Source organism: Heptranchias perlo, chromosome 20 (genome assembly GCF_035084215.1).
Source record: "Heptranchias perlo isolate sHepPer1 chromosome 20, sHepPer1.hap1, whole genome shotgun sequence".
Lineage (NCBI taxonomy): Eukaryota > Metazoa > Chordata > Chondrichthyes > Hexanchiformes > Hexanchidae > Heptranchias > Heptranchias perlo.
This window is the reverse complement of record NC_090344.1, coordinates 45119269-45137331: the sequence shown is the minus strand read 5'-3', so window position 1 is coordinate 45137331 and position 18063 is coordinate 45119269. Positions and strand designations below refer to the sequence as shown.

At 43.1% G+C, this 18063-nt stretch overlaps 1 protein-coding gene across 2 annotated transcripts in view; it reads right to left on the bottom strand.

Annotated features, from left to right (window-relative positions):
• The window catches only part of LOC137335789 (pleckstrin homology domain-containing family A member 2-like), an 87770-nt gene that overhangs the window by 51638 nt on the left and 18069 nt on the right, over positions 1-18063 (bottom strand). Inside the window, exons 1-2 of one of the 2 annotated variants that reach the window (XM_068001201.1) lie at positions 15704-15758; positions 11867-12030 (exon numbers count right to left, since the gene is read on the bottom strand). In XM_068001201.1, the coding sequence (XP_067857302.1) occupies positions 11867-12007 (141 nt within the window). In that variant the 5' untranslated portion in view covers positions 12008-12030; positions 15704-15758. Of the gene's footprint in view, positions 1-11866; positions 12031-15703; positions 15759-18063 lie in introns of those variants that run through there. The other variant, XM_068001200.1, reaches the window with a different exon arrangement.

Sequence of the window (18063 nt, the reverse complement as noted above, 5' to 3'; positions counted from 1 at the left end):
TTTGGCTCCTGAAACACAATGGAGTATTGGAGCTGATGGCGTGAAAATCTGTTCAGGAACTGTTGTGACATGTCGAATTGCTGAGGCTGTTGAAACGAAGCAGGAAGCCCAAGTTAACTAAAAAAAAATTAAGCCTATTAAAGTTTCCTCTGCAGACACTTAGGAGGATTGATAGAAAAGGACTTAAGGATTCCATTTAAGGTGTCTCAGTTTTGTACATGCACAGCCTGAGGCACAGTGATCAAGATTATTTCTCCCTCGCTCCCGCCCCCCGCCCATCGCCCATTCTGAGCTGATCTCAGCCAGGGTGGCAGCAGAGGACATTAAAAGTGGCCTCAGTGCTCTGGGCCCGTGATGCAACCCCCCCTCGTCGAATCGTCTGCTGTCACTGGTTGTCTGGGCTCACACGTGATGAATGATCCCACAGGTGAAATACTGAAGGGTGGAAGTGCCTGCGGAATTATACCTCCGCTTGAGGGAGCACTTTTAAGAGTAGAGAATGGAAGATTGGAACAGGAAAAGAATTTGGATTCTGGGAAAGTCTAAAAGACCACTGAAACCGAGCAGGACCATCAACAAACTGCTCAACTAAACTTAAGTGTTCCGCCAAAATAGTTACTGCATCTAATGAAATCTGAGTTTGCTCATGCACCTTCCTTTAGGTCTCATTAATAAGGAGGTCAACCATAAAGGGCCAGATTTGATCAGTGCCCTGTTAGCTGAGCTCAGCTAGGGTGAGGGTGGGGACACCATAACTGGTCACACCACCCATGAGTTCGGAAGGGGAAGATTGATCCCCTTCCTGACCACTATACGGTGACCCCTTGTGCATGTGTGTTGACCATGATGCCTCCCAGGATGCAATAGCCTGCCAACACTTACTTCCAGGGGCTCATAAATAAATAATGGTCACTTGGGCAAGCTGCCAGAGGGCAACAGGCATCCATGAAGCCATATCCCATAAAGGAAGCCCCTGGTTTTAGGAGGGGCAGAAAGGGAAGGGAGAAAACTGAAACTGAACAAAATCAATGGAGCACAGGACAAACCCAATAAAGCTGTTTCAACCCTCCAGTTTTATAGGGATTCTGGGGATAGTTATAAGGCATATAAACATTTCTGGAGATCTCTTATTCTATATTTAAACCATTTCAACCCCTCAGTGAAACTACAAGCTTGGGTTTATCTGTAGATATCCAGTACCCTACATGTGAAACAAAGCCCACAAATAGGTTTCAGTATTGTAATCATCTTAAAATATATATTTTTTTGCCGCCTTCTTTAGATCTCTCAAATTATGCACCAGTCACCGACTGAGAGGACAGGATGGTGCCCTGTTCCCAGCCCTCTGCCAGTACTGCTCTACAGCCATGTAATGGGTGCCTCAACTCCATCATTTCTTTTAAGGTAAGGTAGCCACCGTTCAGTGCCACCCCAGCAACACTCAGACCACAATCGGGAAGTAGCCTTGTAATGAACTGTGTCCGTGAACCCACATCTGATGCCACTGTGGTACTCCACAGGAACTTCAGCAACATGCAGAAAATATAAACATGTGTTTCTCTTGGCTTCCCTTCCCCCACCCCCTCCCCACCCCCTGACTCTCCTCGAAGAAATTTCTTCTCACCATGCTATCTGGAATTGGTAGTATAGTGGTTATGTTACATTTGGCAGAGGAGTAATCCAGAGACCTGGGCTAATAATCCAGAGAATTAATGAGTTTAAATCCCATCATGGTAGTTTGAGACTTTGGATTCAGTTTTTAAAAAAAATGTGGAAATAAAAAGCTGGTTGGGTATCGGTTTGAAAAATGACCATGAAGCTATTGGATTGTATTTAAAACCCAACTGGTTCATGAATATCCTTTAGGGAAGGAAACCAGCCATTCTTACCCGGTCTGGGCCTATATGTGAATCCAGGTCCTCACCAACACGGTTGACACTTAACTGCCCTCTGACGTGGCCTAGCAAGCACCTCAGTTGTATCAGCCTGCTAAAACTGCAGCGGTTCAAGAAGACCTTCTCAGGGCAAGTAGGGATGGCCAATAAATGCCGGCCTTGCCAGCGACGCATACGTGCAACTTGCAGAGACAAGAAAAGTGAATCTTGGTTTTCTGACAGAAGGTATGTGTCAGAAGGCATTCCCCTACCCCTACCCCCATCCCATAAAGGACCAGGACCATCAAAGACCTGAACACCTGTGTTTCCGTCAGTGTCAGGAGGATTCAAGTGACAGTCGACGCTGGGACGAGAACCCAGTGCCGTCTGATTGTGAGGCAGGAATGTGCCAGGCAAAGGCAAGGACAGGTTCCTCCCTACAGGAGGTGAAGTAATGCTTTCCTATCAGAAGCTGACAGTCTGCTCGAGGACTGCTGAAACTCATGATGCAACTGGTAGATTCCAAAAGTCGAGCAACCTTTGGACTTGAACCAAGGATCACGGATTTTCCGCGGATGCTTATTTGTTTAGTTTCACCTGTAAAGAATGCTGGCATTCACTGAAATGAATGCCGTGCACCATTCCCTACACCTCAACATTTTACGTTTAAGTGAGTGGTTGGTGAAGATATGCTTTCTGTCGCCTGCTACGTGTTTTTTTTTGTTTTGACCTCAATTGACATGAAGGCATTGGGAAACATTTCCTATCACTGACAGGAATGTCAGTGATAAATTCAGGCATTCAAAGTCCATTTACAATAGATATGCAGAGGATGCATTATTCTCGCAATCACTTGCTGGATTTTTGTGAAGTGTTGTTCTCGTGAAAGCAGATACGAGCTGCAGATATGGGATATGTAAGGATGTAAGGTGCTGTGGACCAATCACATAATAGAGCTGTACAGTACATTGAACAAGAGACTGGAGGGTGTAAAGATTGTAGGTTTAAAACTCATCAAGTTTACTTTGACAGTACCTCCCAGCTCCATCACCTCTGCCATTAAGAAAGACAAGAGCAGCAATATCCTGGAACTCCCTTCCTAACAGCACTGTGGGAGAACCGTCACCACACGGACTGCAGCGGTTCAAGAAGGCGGCTCACCACCACCTTCTCAAGGGCAATTAGGGATGGGCAATAAATGCCGGCCTCGCCAGCGACGCCCACATCCCATGAACGAATAAAAAAAAAAATCTTGGGAACACCATTATCTCCAAGTTACACACCATCCTGACTTGGACACATATCACCGTTATTTAATCATTGCTGGGTTTAAATCCTAAAATGTTCTACCTAACAGTATGTGGGAGTACGACAAGGACTGCAGTGGTTCAAGGAAAAGGCCCACCACCATCTTCTCGGGGCAACTGGAAATGGACAGTAAATTGGGCCTTGCCAGCAGCATCCACATCCCTAAAACAAATTTTTTAAAACTTTTTTTTTCCAAGGGCGTGTGCATTTGAAACCCAAGTTCAGGTTATAGTCCGATAACTCAGTGTTGTCCAACAGAAATTGCTGACTAGCTACAGGTGTGGCAATGGCAATACTGTTTTAGCCTCAAGCACTAATTTTAGTGGAAAACGCCTTACATACACTCACACAATACAGGGTAAATGTACATCACATGGGTATATTTACTTAACAAACATCTATCACCTTTCAATGACCAAGGAAGTAAAGCTCTCACAATTTTCAAAAACACTTGCACTTTCTGCTCTTCATCTTTCCATTTTACCAACAAACAGGTTAAAATACACATTCATAGCCGTGTGAATATGAGTATTGAGATCACATGCCCAATCACGGTGTCTATTACTCATTGTTTATTTACTAATCAGAAATGCAATTAGCCACACCTGGATTCCCAATTAGCCATATGTGGTTAGTAGCTAACAAACTGGACAACGCTGCTGCAACTTCCTCTCAGTTGTGATGTGAGTGCATTCATAGCACGCGTTCTCTGTTGGGTTTGGAGGCTGTCCTTATTGCTGGAATATGTCATAATTTACTGCGGTTTGTAGCACTGTTCTATAATGCTATTTGTTAACCCAAAATGAAGGCACAAGTGTTTTGTTCACTCTCCTTTTTGCTTGGCTTAGTTTCCTGCCCTTTATTTCAGCTTTTCTGTCTGCCAGCTGCTCTGTTTTATCTTATTATGGGGAACATCTGTAGCGCTTCAATCACCATAATTGGTTCCTGTTGTGGATCAAACATTGTTGCTATAAATATAAAACAATTCAGGCCTTCTTGAGGAAAGTTTAACAACCTGCATCAGACAGGCGAAAACATACCAGAGATGCCAATTTGCCCCATTTGTTACAGAATCCAAATTTTTCGGTGAAGTCTAGCTGTTTGAGTTTGCCCAGAGTTTCCGCGGATTTGAAATCTGGTGCACACTCGGGAAGGGACTTGAAATGTGTGACTTCAGGTAGCCGATACTATCTGATTCCGCAGTTGAGGGTGAAAATAGGATCACAGGTGGCTGCCATTGGATACTGAAGCAGAAAGAATAAAGTCAGAAACATTTTGGCCATGAAGCTTTCTTTTGCTGGGAGTTGGAGAAAATGACAGCTGAGATATGGAGCAGAGCAATCTGTGTAAAGAAAGGCTAAAAGAATGGCTTATGGTCCAGATATTAGCAACCTGTCATTCATGATAGGTGACCTTTGTGATAAGTTATACTCTTGGTGCATGTAACATAAAAAGGAACCGGTATGAGGCAGCAAAAAGAATGGATATTAAAACTCATCTTCTGCCTCAACAACAACAGCTTGCATTTATACAGTGCTTTTAACGTAATAAAAAGTCCCAAGGCACTTCACAGGAGTGATTATCAAACAAAATTTGATACCGAGCCGCATAAGGAGATATTAGGGCAGGTGACCAAAAGCTTGGTCAAAGAGGTAGGTTTTAAGGAGTGTCTTAAAGGGGAAGAATGGCGGAGAGGTTTAGGGAGGGAATCCCAGATCTTACGACCTAGGCAGCTGAAGGCACGGCTACCAGTGGTGGAGCGATTAAAATCGGGGATGTGCAAGAGGCAAGAATTGGAGGAGTGCAGAGATCTCGGAGGGTTTTAGGGCTGGCGGAGGTTACAGAGATAAGGAGGGGCGAGGCCATGGAGGGATTTGAAAACAAGAACACAATCATTGTGCAGATGTTTTGGCTGTTGTACATTGGAGGTATTAACCCAGCTGTGTACAAATACCGTACATTAACTCAAATTATATTTAACAATTTAAACATTGGCCTGCTCATTTCACTTGTAAGCAGTGGAAGTGTTTGGTATCTGGGTAAAATGTAGGGCCAATTTTAGACAAAATAGGTGAAAATTGAAAATAAGTGAAAGAGAACCAGTTTAAATTTCCCATGGACCACACAGTGGAGAGTCTCTTCCCTTAGCCCTGAGTAGCCAAGGTAGCACCCAGGGACACCTCTGACCAGGGGGTCCTTGAGCCTCCATATTCCAGCAATGTAAATCTCAGTATTTCAACATTTCAGTGTTGGTATCTTTGACAAATTCTTAAAAAAAACAGAAATGTAGGCAGGATGCAATTTTTTTTTATCAGTTCGCTCTTTTCCTGTGAAGAAATTATCTTAAAGTTCAATTGCTCGAGCCTCACTCTTGACGCTTGTTCTCTGAATACACTGAGTTAGGTGCAACTTTCATTCAAACAACGGTATCTGGCAAAATGATATCTGTCGAATGCAAATCACTGTCTGACATTTAGCTCATCACTCTGACAGACAGATGCAATCAGATGGCATGCCAACACTCACAGCAGCAAAGGTTAAGCTGTAGGTCTGATGGTAAATCATACTGCATGGTTTGCATTGGTGCTGCAACATTCTATGCCACTGAGAGGTAGCAAGGCAGGAGAGGCAAGGAAGGATTTTTCCCTGGAAGTCAAGCATTTTATAATGGCCATTTTTGCTAGTTGCAGGAGATTTCCTTCCTCCCTCCCTCCCCTCTTTCTCCCTCTCTCCCTCCCTCCCTCTTCACTCGTTGCCTGGGAATCTCTCTTCCTGCACGAAGGCTGCTTGGAAATCTGCTAATATATCTGCAAGCTCAATTTGTGCAATGACAAAAGCAATCACATGACCTTGCATCTGTCTGGAGGTTTTGCATTCCATCAAACAGGCAGTATCAGTGTCATTACCCACTGAACTTCCCATGGCTTCGTACAGAGCTTGTTCGAAATGCTTGTTGTTTTCCTGGTAGTTCATAGTTAAAACTTCTGTTTCTGAGTCACGTGAACAAGGAAGGTCCCAGGTTTGACTCCTGATCTATTTTGTATTACCTTATCTTCACTGGGACAGCAGTAGCGACACTATAAATAGTTGCAGTGCCCCTGGCTTAAAAAAGGGAAAACGTTAACCAGGCTTTTCCTCCTATACAGTGTCCCCTTATTCATTGGGGGAGGACAGGATTGGGCTTGGCTATGATGTCCTCCACAGTTGGATAGGCTCTGGTCATTCACTGAGTCCAATTCAACCCCGAACTGAGCTTCCGACCTCCAATCAACTCCATCACAAAGACCGTCTACCTCCACCTCCGTAACATCACCCGCTTCTGCCCCTACGTCAGCCCATCTACTGTTGAAACCATGGCTGTGTTCCCGCCTTCTGCCCTCTGTAATCTTGTTGTACCCCACTGAGGGAGGTATCATCTTCAGGAGATTAGGGAAGGGAGGAAAATTGAGATGCTAAATAAAATGTAAAGTCATATTGTAACATTTCTACTGATATCTTGAGAAAAAGATGACCTTAAGAAAAGTAATATTACCTCTGTAAGTGCGTGTGTACTATACCTGATTGTCCCTGGTCGCCAGACAACTGAAGTAAGTGTCAGACAAGGTTTTGACCACACAAATTTGGCTCTGTCACATGCTGTTGCTTTTTTTGAAAGGCTTTATCTGACTGAGTATGGAAGTTTACCTATGCTTTTAAAATCATAGAATGGTTACAGCACAGAAGAAGGCCATTCAGCTTGACCAAAACTCTGCTGCCCGTATCCTATCCTGCACGAATTCCACTCACCCATTACCTCTGTCCTCACTGACCTACACTGTCTCCAGTCACTCAACTCCTCCAATTGAAAATTCCCATTCTCTTGATTAAATCCCTTCATGACCTTGCCCCTTCCTATATCTATAACCTCCTCCAGCTCTACAAAGCACCTAAAACTCTCTGTTCTTCTGACTCTGCCCTCTTGTGCATCGCTCCTCCCTTGGCTACAGGGTGAGCCTTAATCCACCTTGGCTTCACGCTTTGGAGTTCCCTTCCAAAGCCCCTTTGCCTCTCCACCTCCCCCTCCTCTATGACCAAGGTTTGGTTCACCCCAACTAATATCATTTTCTTTGGCTCGCTGTCCATTTTTTAAAAAATATATGCATCTGTGAAGCATCTTGTAGTGTTTTTCTACATCAAAAGCAAGTTCTTGTTCTTGTTGTACCCCACTGAGGGAGGTATCATCTTCAGGAGATTAGGGAAGGGAGGAAAATTGAGATGCTAAATAAAATGTAAAGTCATATTGTAACATTTCTACTGATATCTTGAGAAAAAGATGACCTTAAGAAAAGTAATGTTACCTCTAAGTGCGTGTGCACTATACCTGATTGTCCCTGGTTGCCAGACAACTGAAGTAAGTGTCAGACAAGGTTTTGACCACACAAATTTGGCTCTGTCACATGCTGTTGCTGTTTTTGAAAGGCTTTATCTGACTGAGTATGGAAGTTTGCCTATGCTTTTAGAATCATAGAATGATTACAGCACAGAAGGAGGCCATTCGGCCCATCGAGCCCGTGCCAGCTCTTTGTAAGAGCAATCCAGTTAGTCCCATTCCCCCCGCTTTTTCCCCGTAGCCCTGCAAAATAGAATCATTGAATGTCACACCAGAAAACCAATCACCCAGCTTTCCAGAACCTCGTTTAGAAACAGAAATGGATCAATTTTTACCTGCATTGTATTTGCCTATGCCATTTATGATGAGCTTTGAGGTTTCCAAATACTCATCCATGTTTGGGGCATTTTGCCACCATCTCTCAATTGTTGTTCAGTGAAATGCATGCATTGTAAATATGGACAAATTCTGTTTGAAAAATGATAAATGAAGCTGCACTCCTGAAGATAGCAAATATGAAAGAGCAAAATGGAGATTATGAAGGCGCAATTTTAAAAGATTTGATCCCTGCGTTTTGTGCTGATCAAGGTGAGGGATGTTCGTGCTGGGAAATGGAAGAATTTTCCACCTTTTGCATCACGTCTTAGCACTCTCAGGTCAAATGCAGGTTAAAAGGCGTTTCTAATCTGTGCCAACATTGTGCTTGATCCCAGTATCAGAAGATCACACCTGTGTGACTTTGTCATTTCTGCACCAGTTTAAAGGGGCTGCCAATTTGTGTTGTAGCTTGACCAATTTTGTGGTTTTACTCACCCACAAGGAAGTGGGTTGAAACCACCCAATCTTATTCCACTTACAGCTTGTCTATCTTCAAAGCTGCATGTGGAATGTGTTTCAACATATTCTGAGTTTATCTGACTGTGACTGCCCTATTAATACTGTGGGTGGTTTTGCTGACAGAAGGGAGAAGAAAGGGAGCAGTGGCAAAGAAGAACATAGTTGCTGCCAACTTCATTCTTGCTTTGTGCCAACTGTCCCGAAATCATTTTCAACACGATTTCTCTTTTAAGCAAGTTTCCTCCATCTGGTTTGAAAAGGGGCAAAAATAAAAAGTGAAAAATAATGTAAGTCAGAAACTGTACGTGCAGTTAGTTTTGTTATTTTCCTATTTCTTTTTGCACCCACCAGCATCACAAGTAGCAACGCAGGTTAACAAGGTCATGAAAATGCAAACCAAACACTAGTTCAGACCACACTTAAGAGTCCCGTACAAAAAAGATATAGAGGCACTAGAGAAGGTGCAAAAAAAGATTTATAAGGATGTTACCAGAAATTAGAGGTTATATATAACTCTCAGGAAAGACTGAACAGGTTGAGGCTCTTATCTCCAGAAAAGGCTGAGATCGATAGATTTTTGGACTCTCAGGGAATCAAGGGATATGGGGATCGGGCGGGAAAGTGGAGTTGAGGTCGAAGATCAACCATGATCTTATTGAATGGCGGAGCAGGCTCGAGGGGCCGTATAGCCTACACCTGCTCCTGTTTCCTATGTTGTTAAGACTGAGAGGTGACCTGATAGAGGTCATTAAAATTATGAAGGGGTTTGATAGGGTAGACGTAGAGAAGATGGTCACTAATAAATCCAATAAGAATTCAGGAGAAACTTCTTTACCCTGAGAGTGGTGAGAATGTGGAACTCGCTACCTAAAGGAGTAGTTGAGGCCAATAACATAGATGCATTTAAGGGGAAGCTGGGTACGTACATGAGGGAGAAAGGAATAGAAGGATGTTCTGATAGGTTCAGATGAGGTAAGGTGGGAGGAGGCTGGTGTGGTGCATAAACACCGGCATGGACCAGTTGGGCCGAACGGCCTGTTTCTCTGCTGTGAATTCGATGTAATTCTATGTAAGATTGATCCTGAGGCAACTGCCTGAAGCAGTGGTGGCTGCTGGCCTTTTTGACAGGCCTAACCAAGCCAGCGTGTTGCCAAAGCCACAGGCCTTTCCTGTGGAATCCCACCACCAACCTTACAGGCTGTATGAGACTCGGGGTTGTTTAAGGTACAGTGATCAGTAAATCCATCCTAGGAACATTCCCGCAGGACGTCCTCCCTCACATTGCCGCAGTAAGTCGGGAACGCGAAATCAGGCAGAGTTTAAAACAGGCCGGCGGTTTAAATTGAATTTAATAGCTGTACCTGACATAATTGGCCCACAATAAATTGGGAAAATAAACCCGGCTGCCGATCCGCTACCGGTGGTTAAAGTTAAATAAATATATCTAATAAATTTAAATACTTCCAACTTTCCGGCGGGAAGTCTGTGCAGGATTCCAGGTGAGGAAATGCCTCACCTGGCTAGTCAGCTGTGCTGGGAGTTCAAACAGAAAATGTTTCCCTTCCCAATGTTGTCATAGGCAGTAAGAAAGGGAGCAGGCAGGATGACAGTGACTGTGCTAATTATCACCATTGGTTATGACATGGAAGCCATCAGTGTTTAGCGTAAACTGCGCACTTGGAAAAATTAAACCCACCAAAGTAGATTTTGCTTATTCCGGATTCTCTGCAATGGCAAACCAGAGTCGCACCATCTCTCTTTCCATTCGTCTTCTATTTGCTATGATATTAAAAACCTCACAACCCGCAGAGCAAGAGGACATTGAGCTCATTGGTGTGAACCAGATTTAAACCCAGGTGCCAGACATGGAAGGGCTATGTGCTGACCCAAATATCAAGGTGCCATATCTGACATAATTGGTCAAAAAGTAGGCTATCAGGAGCTTAGGAATCAACCCATTTTCTTTCCACTGGACAAACCATTTGCACAATGATGCTAGAAATGGAAAGACAGGTTGTAACTGCATGGATACATCGTAAACTCGAACAGCACTTGTTGGTGCAGCAAAGAAATGGGCATCGTGAATTTACAATTGGTTTGGTAATTTGAAACACACTTTGTTATTCCTTGGACCCTAACAACATCCATATGAGATGATGTCACACATCTTATTAATCAATTGCATTTCATTTATGTATTAAATCACTTTGATTGTGACGCATCAAGAATCAGGCATTGCTGAGAATGACTGCTATATTTGCAGCAGTCATTTGGGTTAATGCACTGCAGATGCTGCAAAATCAAGTGTTCATAATTTCTGGAGCCCATTAATTTATTTTGAGAGGGAAATGAAGACTGATACATTCTGTCAAATAAGAAAATAATTGCTAAACAATACCAGGGATTGAAATACAAGGTGCTCCAATGATACTTGGCTTTCAAAGCATCGATCAGGCTTAGCACAGTTCAAACATCGAAACCTGATTTTGCTACCACTTTTTATCATGTGGAGATGGTTATAGTGAAATTAAATACCACTTCAAAGCGCTTATGTTGAAATTTGTCAGTTCCTTTCCGGGCTAAATTCACTCCACTCTTTTGCTGTTGCATGGACACATCCATGTGGTGGATATGTGGAGATATAAAAAAATTGGCAGATTTTATAGGGTGAAAACTGTTACTGGCTTTGAAAACCTGCCCGGGAGAATATGTATTTGTCATCTGCCAATTTTTGAGCTATGACAACTTTAACAACTATACATATAATTTTCCTCAATTGGATATTCTTTACACTGTAGCTTGAAAGCTTCATCTGTTGGTAATGCAGTCAGTAAGGGAGTGAGATTGACCAGAAGACAATCAAGATGAGTTCAGTGGAGGAGTATAATTATTACTGCAGCAGCAAGAATTGGCCAGGCAGCATCATTCAGACAAAATTATGTCAGGGACAGGTTACATGAAGTCTCAATAATCGCAACAAAAATCACTTGGAAAGACTACTGAGCCTCAGCTGTGTAGCCCTTATAATCATCGAAGCTTACAGCACAGAATGAGACGATTCGATACGTTAGTAGAGCAATCCCAAACTCACTGCCCTGATCTGCCCCCCAAATCAATTTGCTCCAAATATTTATTGTTTTTTCCCTTTTGAAAGAGGCAATGGTCTTTGCCTCAACTATTCCCTGTGGCAAAGCTCCAACAGCCTGTGCGTAATGAAATTTCTGCAAATCTTTCCCCTCACTCTCTGAGTGTGTTTTAAATGAGTAGCATTGAGAACGCAGGGGCCCAGGGGGCTTTTGGTCATTGTCCTATCTGTGTAGGTCAATGGTCAGTAAGCTGGAGGTGACAGTTAGGTAGAGAAGTCCAGGCCAATATAAATACTGCTTCCAATGTTCTGACACCTTGATTTGCCAAAGCATTACTGCAGCCCTACATATAAAATGGCACACCACAAACAATAATGTTGCAGAAAACAAACCTGTGGATTGTCCATGTACCACAAGAGCGCATTGTCCGATGTGTCCAAAATAAAGTACCGCCGCAGAAATTTCCCACTGCCTTCAATCTCCTCAATGTCCAGGAACCCACAAACACGACTGGATCGATCCACATACGGCATTTCTATCCTCACTAATCATCACACTAAGGAAGAAATAATACCAGGTGTTAAATGGCTATCGTCGGCTAAATTGAAAGCATTTTAACATGAATTACAGTGGTTTTAAAACGCAATATACCTTACCACGTATTTGCAATAGTATGTTATAAATTAACAGAATATAATTGTTTTTTATGCATCTCATCGGAAAAACAGTTAGCATCATGGGGGTGATTTTAAACCCCAAAAACAGGTGGGTTGGGGGTGGGTGGGAGTTGAAAATAGTTGTTTTTTGGGTTGCGACCGCAACCCAGCTTTATTTCCGAGTTTAACATCGGCGCATAAAACTACAGGCTTCCCACTGGGAATGCCAAGTCCAAAAATTTTGCGGTTGCGACCCAAAGAAACAACTATTTTCAACTCCCAACCGACCCATTCTTGGGGTTTAAAATCACAGTGGAAGTGGTTTAAGATTATTCAAAGAATTATGATTGGAAGTTCTCTTTGTTGTAATCATTATGTTAAATGATTTAGTTGTAATGAATGGTTATACCGTACTCAGGATTTGTTGATAGATCGGTTCTGTCCATTCAATGTCCAATTCTCTTTAACTCTCAGGTACACTGTGACCATTGCCCATTATTCCCATTTCATTGCATTTTCAACTTGCTTGCACTTTGTTTTTCTGGTCCTTTCGGCTTTCAAAAGATGTTCCCTAGGAACATAGGAACAGGAGTAGGCTATTCAGTCCCTCGAGCCTGTTCCACCATTCAATTAGATCAAGGCTGATCTGTTTCTTAACTCCAACTACCTGCCTTGGTTCGGTAACCCTTAATACCCTTGCCTAACGAAACACCTACCAGTCTCAGTTTTGAAACGTTGGGTCAAAGTCTTACAACACAATCTGAGTTTGCCTGTCTCAAACAGTAATGCAGCAGCAGCAAAAACTCTTCCAGTGGTGCTCATGACTCCCTAGTTGAGAGGAATTAATGGTCACCCCAATGTGTTAAATCTCTTCCTTAAGTTTGAGCTCAGAAAAGCAACATTAGGCAAGACTTTCATAAATTGCAGTGAAATAGGCTTTTACTGCCTGGCCTTTGGAAAGATTTCAAATGCTGATTAGCATATGCACATATTATAATTGGGGAAGAATGATCAGTCCTTGAACAGTTAAAAGAAAATATGGATAAGAGAGTCTTTCATTTATTTCGTCAGTGAAAATTGAAAACTCATTATTGAGGGTTTCAGTGCACATCTTAAAACTAGTCATCCAAACCCACGCATTGGGTCAAAGTCTCATAACACAAGCTGAGTCCACTTTTATTGTATGTAATGTAGCCAAGGTGACGTATAATTTACAATTTAACAGTTGGCTGGCCAACCAATTCTCGTATTCTCCTGCCACCTTTTGCAATTTGAGTTTAAAACACGGGGCGATGAAAGTCTGCTCCTGCATCACATCAAGTAAAGGGAAAGGTGACGAGAAATAATAATTGTTTTACAATGTAAAGTAATATGTCTGTTACATGATAGATGGTTGGTGGAAGTTGTAAGCTGCATCTTTTAAGTTTGTAATTTAATCGTGGTCATCATTCTACTGTGATAGCAATGCTCACAATATTTATGAAAGTCAGTAGAAGCCTCTGTGATTGAAATACAGTCCTTCACTCCCTCCACCACATCTGTCCTTTGATGGTTTCGATGCTGAATTTGTTTTTTAAAGTTGCATTTTTAAATCCATGCAACTTATCATTCCCAACTCCTCTGATTGCAGCAGTTGGTAACATCTGTTGACCAATATGGAACTGAGCTTGCAGACCAGAAACGTCCTAGTCTTGATTCTCAGCCGATGCCGAGCTAGCTGATCTCAGCTGGGACAGGAGAAGGAGTGCTACAATTGGCCGTGAAGACCCTGACTTTGGGAGCGGAGCTGGCTCGTTGAACGAGCAATCTAATTAGTCCCATTCCCCCATTGCCCTGTAAAACTTTTCCTTTTTAAATATATGTCCAAATGTAGCTACTGTGACTGAATATTGTCACATGATTGGCTTTCTCCAGCATGAGCTGCATTGTTCAGTCTGCATGATAACACCGATTGGATGCGATTTCTGTTTTCTCTCCATATTTGGGCCGAACTGAACATGCTTACTGTTAAAACCGAAACACCCATGCTCATTTGTGCCAGAAAGTGCTTGCTGCACAACCAATGTTCCCCTAGTAACCACACTGCCACCAAGGAACAGGACATGCAGACGAACCAGTTAGAAAGGGCCCTGCATTCCCCGCCAGAACAATCAGCACAGAACCAATTTCTATTTATGTTTTTGCTTCCTTGTAATGAGGCCAGGCCAGATTTCCCAATTGGAGTAATTGTAACTCCAGCATTAATCCATTTATTTTAAACAGATGAAAATAATGCTGATGGGAAAATCTGTGCCCCTATCTTTTCGATGATGAGGGTTCACATCATACCATTTGTGGGATGTCCTCCTCATTTCCATGAAATTTTCTTACACTTAGATAATTTCATTTTTATTTATGTTGTATTATGTGTATTCTGTCAAGTTCAGTTCATTATATCCACTGTATCCCCAGTGTATGTCCTCTACTTATTAATTGTAGGTTAGTTGTAAGAAGAAACCGCTTGCATTAAGATAGCAGCTTATTACATCCTCAGGATGTTTCAAACAGCTTCACTACCAGTGCAATACTTTTGAAGTAGAATCATGGTTGTTATGTAGGCAAACACGCCAGCTAATTTGTGCAGAGCAATGTCCCAGAATCAGCTAAATGAGGTAAATGACCGGTTAATCTGTTTTTGGTGGTATTGGTTGAGGGACAGATATTGGCCAGAACACCAGGAGAACTCCGTGCTTTTCTTCAAATAGTGCCATGGTATCTTTCACTTCCACCTAAACAGGCAGATAGGGTCTTAGTTTAACGTCTCATCCAAAAGACAGCACTTCCGACAGTGCAATATTCCCTCAGTACTACACTGAAGTGTCAGCCGAGCTGAAGTCCTTCGTGGAGCTTGAACCAGCGACCATCTGACAGAAGTGAGCGTGCTATCAATTGACCAAAGCTGACTTGATCAAATGCAATTTTTGATGCGTTTTTATTATTACAGCATACACTCCCACGGTGCACACCGGGCTTTGAACTATACTCTAGTTTTGTCATGACCTCAAGAAGTTCTGTTTCATGTGATCACAACCTCTGCTGACAGATTGTCAGAAAAAGATTCTGCAAGAAAAAAAATTTCAGAGGTCGCAGAGAAACACAAAATATTTTGGTCACAAGAAAAGGGCTACTTCAGAAGAAGACGCTTTTTGGACTTCACAACCAAACAACTAAAAACGTCAGGTACGAAATTACAAGATCTGCAGAGATTATGTAAGAACGAAGAAGCAGAAACATGATAATACAGACATTCAGCTTCCCCTTAACTTCCCCCTGCTGCACAACTATTAAAATGGGTGCATTGCAACTTGAGTTTTCATGAAGTAAAATGCATCGTTTTGGAACGTTCCATGAAACTAAATTCAACAAGGCCAAAGATTGGGTTGCCGCTTTGAATTACATTCACTATTTCCCTTCAACGTGACTCTTGAAGGTTACATCAGATTCATACTTCAAATCCCTTAAATTTCTGTACCAAACTTTCTCATCCTCAAAGATAATCAAGTGAAATTGCAGAATACCTGAACATTCCCATACCTCCATGATTCAACATTAGTGTCCTCGACAGATATCCCTCCACAGCAGCTCAGGAAACGAATGTGTGCTGTGGAGTATTCTCCTCCCTATAACCTTCAGTCTAGTTCTTTAACCACATATTTATCCAGCTGTTTTTGAAGGAGTTGATCGATGCATATCAGCTGCTTTTATTGTCAGTGTGCTGCACATATCCACAATGTTCTGTTTAATCTATTTAATTGCTCAGCTGCAAAAAAAATACTATTTGGTATGATCATTTGAGAGCTGAAAAACAATAAAGTCAGTCAAAATAAAAGAGCTTGCTTAGCTGCAACTCTCCCTGCCTTCTCTTACTATCACACAGAGACTAATAAAGAAGGCACAGTAACTTAAATATATTTGCACCAATGGCTAATTGTAATAGTAGTTGAAAAGTCATCCAATAACCAGAAGACCAGAACATTTAGACATCTGGGATTATACAAACGATAGAAATGGTAGAGTGTGTTAAGGACTGCAATGCAGTCTCGAGGTTTGGATAACTGAACCCTAGACTGGGTCACAGGGCCGCGAATCCACCCCGCTCACTCATCTCCTGCTGTATGTTGTGGAAAATGAATATGTGATGAAGCACTATGGAATAAAATACATATTCCCTTGGTCGGCTGACTTGATAACCAACAAAAGAACCACAGCTCTTCATCGCGCACACCCTCCCTTTCGCATCTCAGTAGAATATGTGAAATTAAAAGAACCCGATGCAAATATTAACTTTAAGTGTGTCCTTACCCGGTCTGGCCTATGTGTGACTCCAGACCCACAGCAATGTGGTTGATTCTTAATTGCCCTCTGAAATGGCCGAGCAAACCACTCAGTTGTAAAATCTCGCTTAAAAAAGTCATAAGAATAAAACCGGACGGACCACCCGGCATCTGACTACTAGGCACCGGACACGACAAAGGCAAACCAAGCCCAGTCGACCCTGCAAAGTCCTCCTCACTAACATCTGGGGACTTGTGCCAAAATTGGGAGACCTGTCCCACAGACTAGTCAAGCAACAGCCTGACATAGCCATCCTCACAGAATCATACCTTCCAGCCAACGTCCCAGACTCTTCCATCACCATCCCTGGGTATGTCCTGTCCCACCGGCAGGACAGACCGACCAGAGGTGGCGGTACAGTGATATACAGTCAGGAGGGAGTGGCCCTGGGAGTCCTCAACATTGACTCTGGACCCCATGAAATCTCATGGCATCAGATTAAACATGGGCAAGGAAACCTCCTGCTGATTACCACCGACCGCCCTCCCTCAGCTGATGAATCAGTCCACCTCCATGTTGAACAACACTTGGAGGAAGCACTGAGGGTAGCAAGGGCACTGCAAACATCCCCATCCTCAATGATGGCAGAGTCCAGCACGTGAGTGCAAAAGACAAGGCTGAAGCGTTTGCAACCATCTTCAGCCAGAAGTGCCGAGTGGACGATCCATCTCAGCCTCCTCCCGATATCCCCATCATCACAGAAGCCAGTCTTCAGCCAATTCGATTCATTCCACGTAATATCAAGAAACGGCTGAGTGCACTGGATACAGCAAAGGCTATGGGCCCGACAACATCCCTGCTGTGGTGCTGAAGACTTGTGTTCCAGAACTAGCTGCGTCTCTAGCCAAACTGTTCCAGAACAGGTACAACACTGACATCTACCCGACAATGTGGAAAATTGCCCAGGTATGTCCTGTCCACAAAAAGCAGGACAAATCCAATCGGCCAATTACCGCCCCATCAGTCGACTCTCAATCATCAGCAAAGCGATGGAAGGTGTCGTCGACAGTGCTATCAAGCGGCACTTACTCACCAATAACCTGCTCACCGATGCTCAGTTTGGGTTCCGTCAGGACTACTCGGCTCCAGACTTCATTACAGCCTTAGTCCAAACATGGACAAAAGAGCTGAATTCCAGAGGTGAGGTGAGAGTGACTGCCCTTGACATCAAGGCAGCATTTGACCGAGTGTGGCACCAAGGAGTCCTCGTAAAATTGAAATCAATGGGAATCAGGGGGAAAACTCTCCAGTGGCTGGAGTCATACCTAGCAAAAAGGAAGATGGTAGTGGTTGTTGGAGGCCAATCATCTCAGCCCCAGGACATTGCTGCAGGAGTTCCTCAGGGCAGTGTCCTAGGCCCAACCATCTTCAGCTGCTTCATCAATGACCTTCCCTCCATCATAAGGTCAGAAATGGGGATGTTCGCTGATGATTGCACAGTGTTCAGTTCCATTCACAACCCCTCAGATAATGCAGCAGTCCGTGCCCGCATGCAGCAAGATCTGGACAACATTCAGGCTTGGGCAGATAAATGGCAAGTAACATTCGCGCCAGACAAG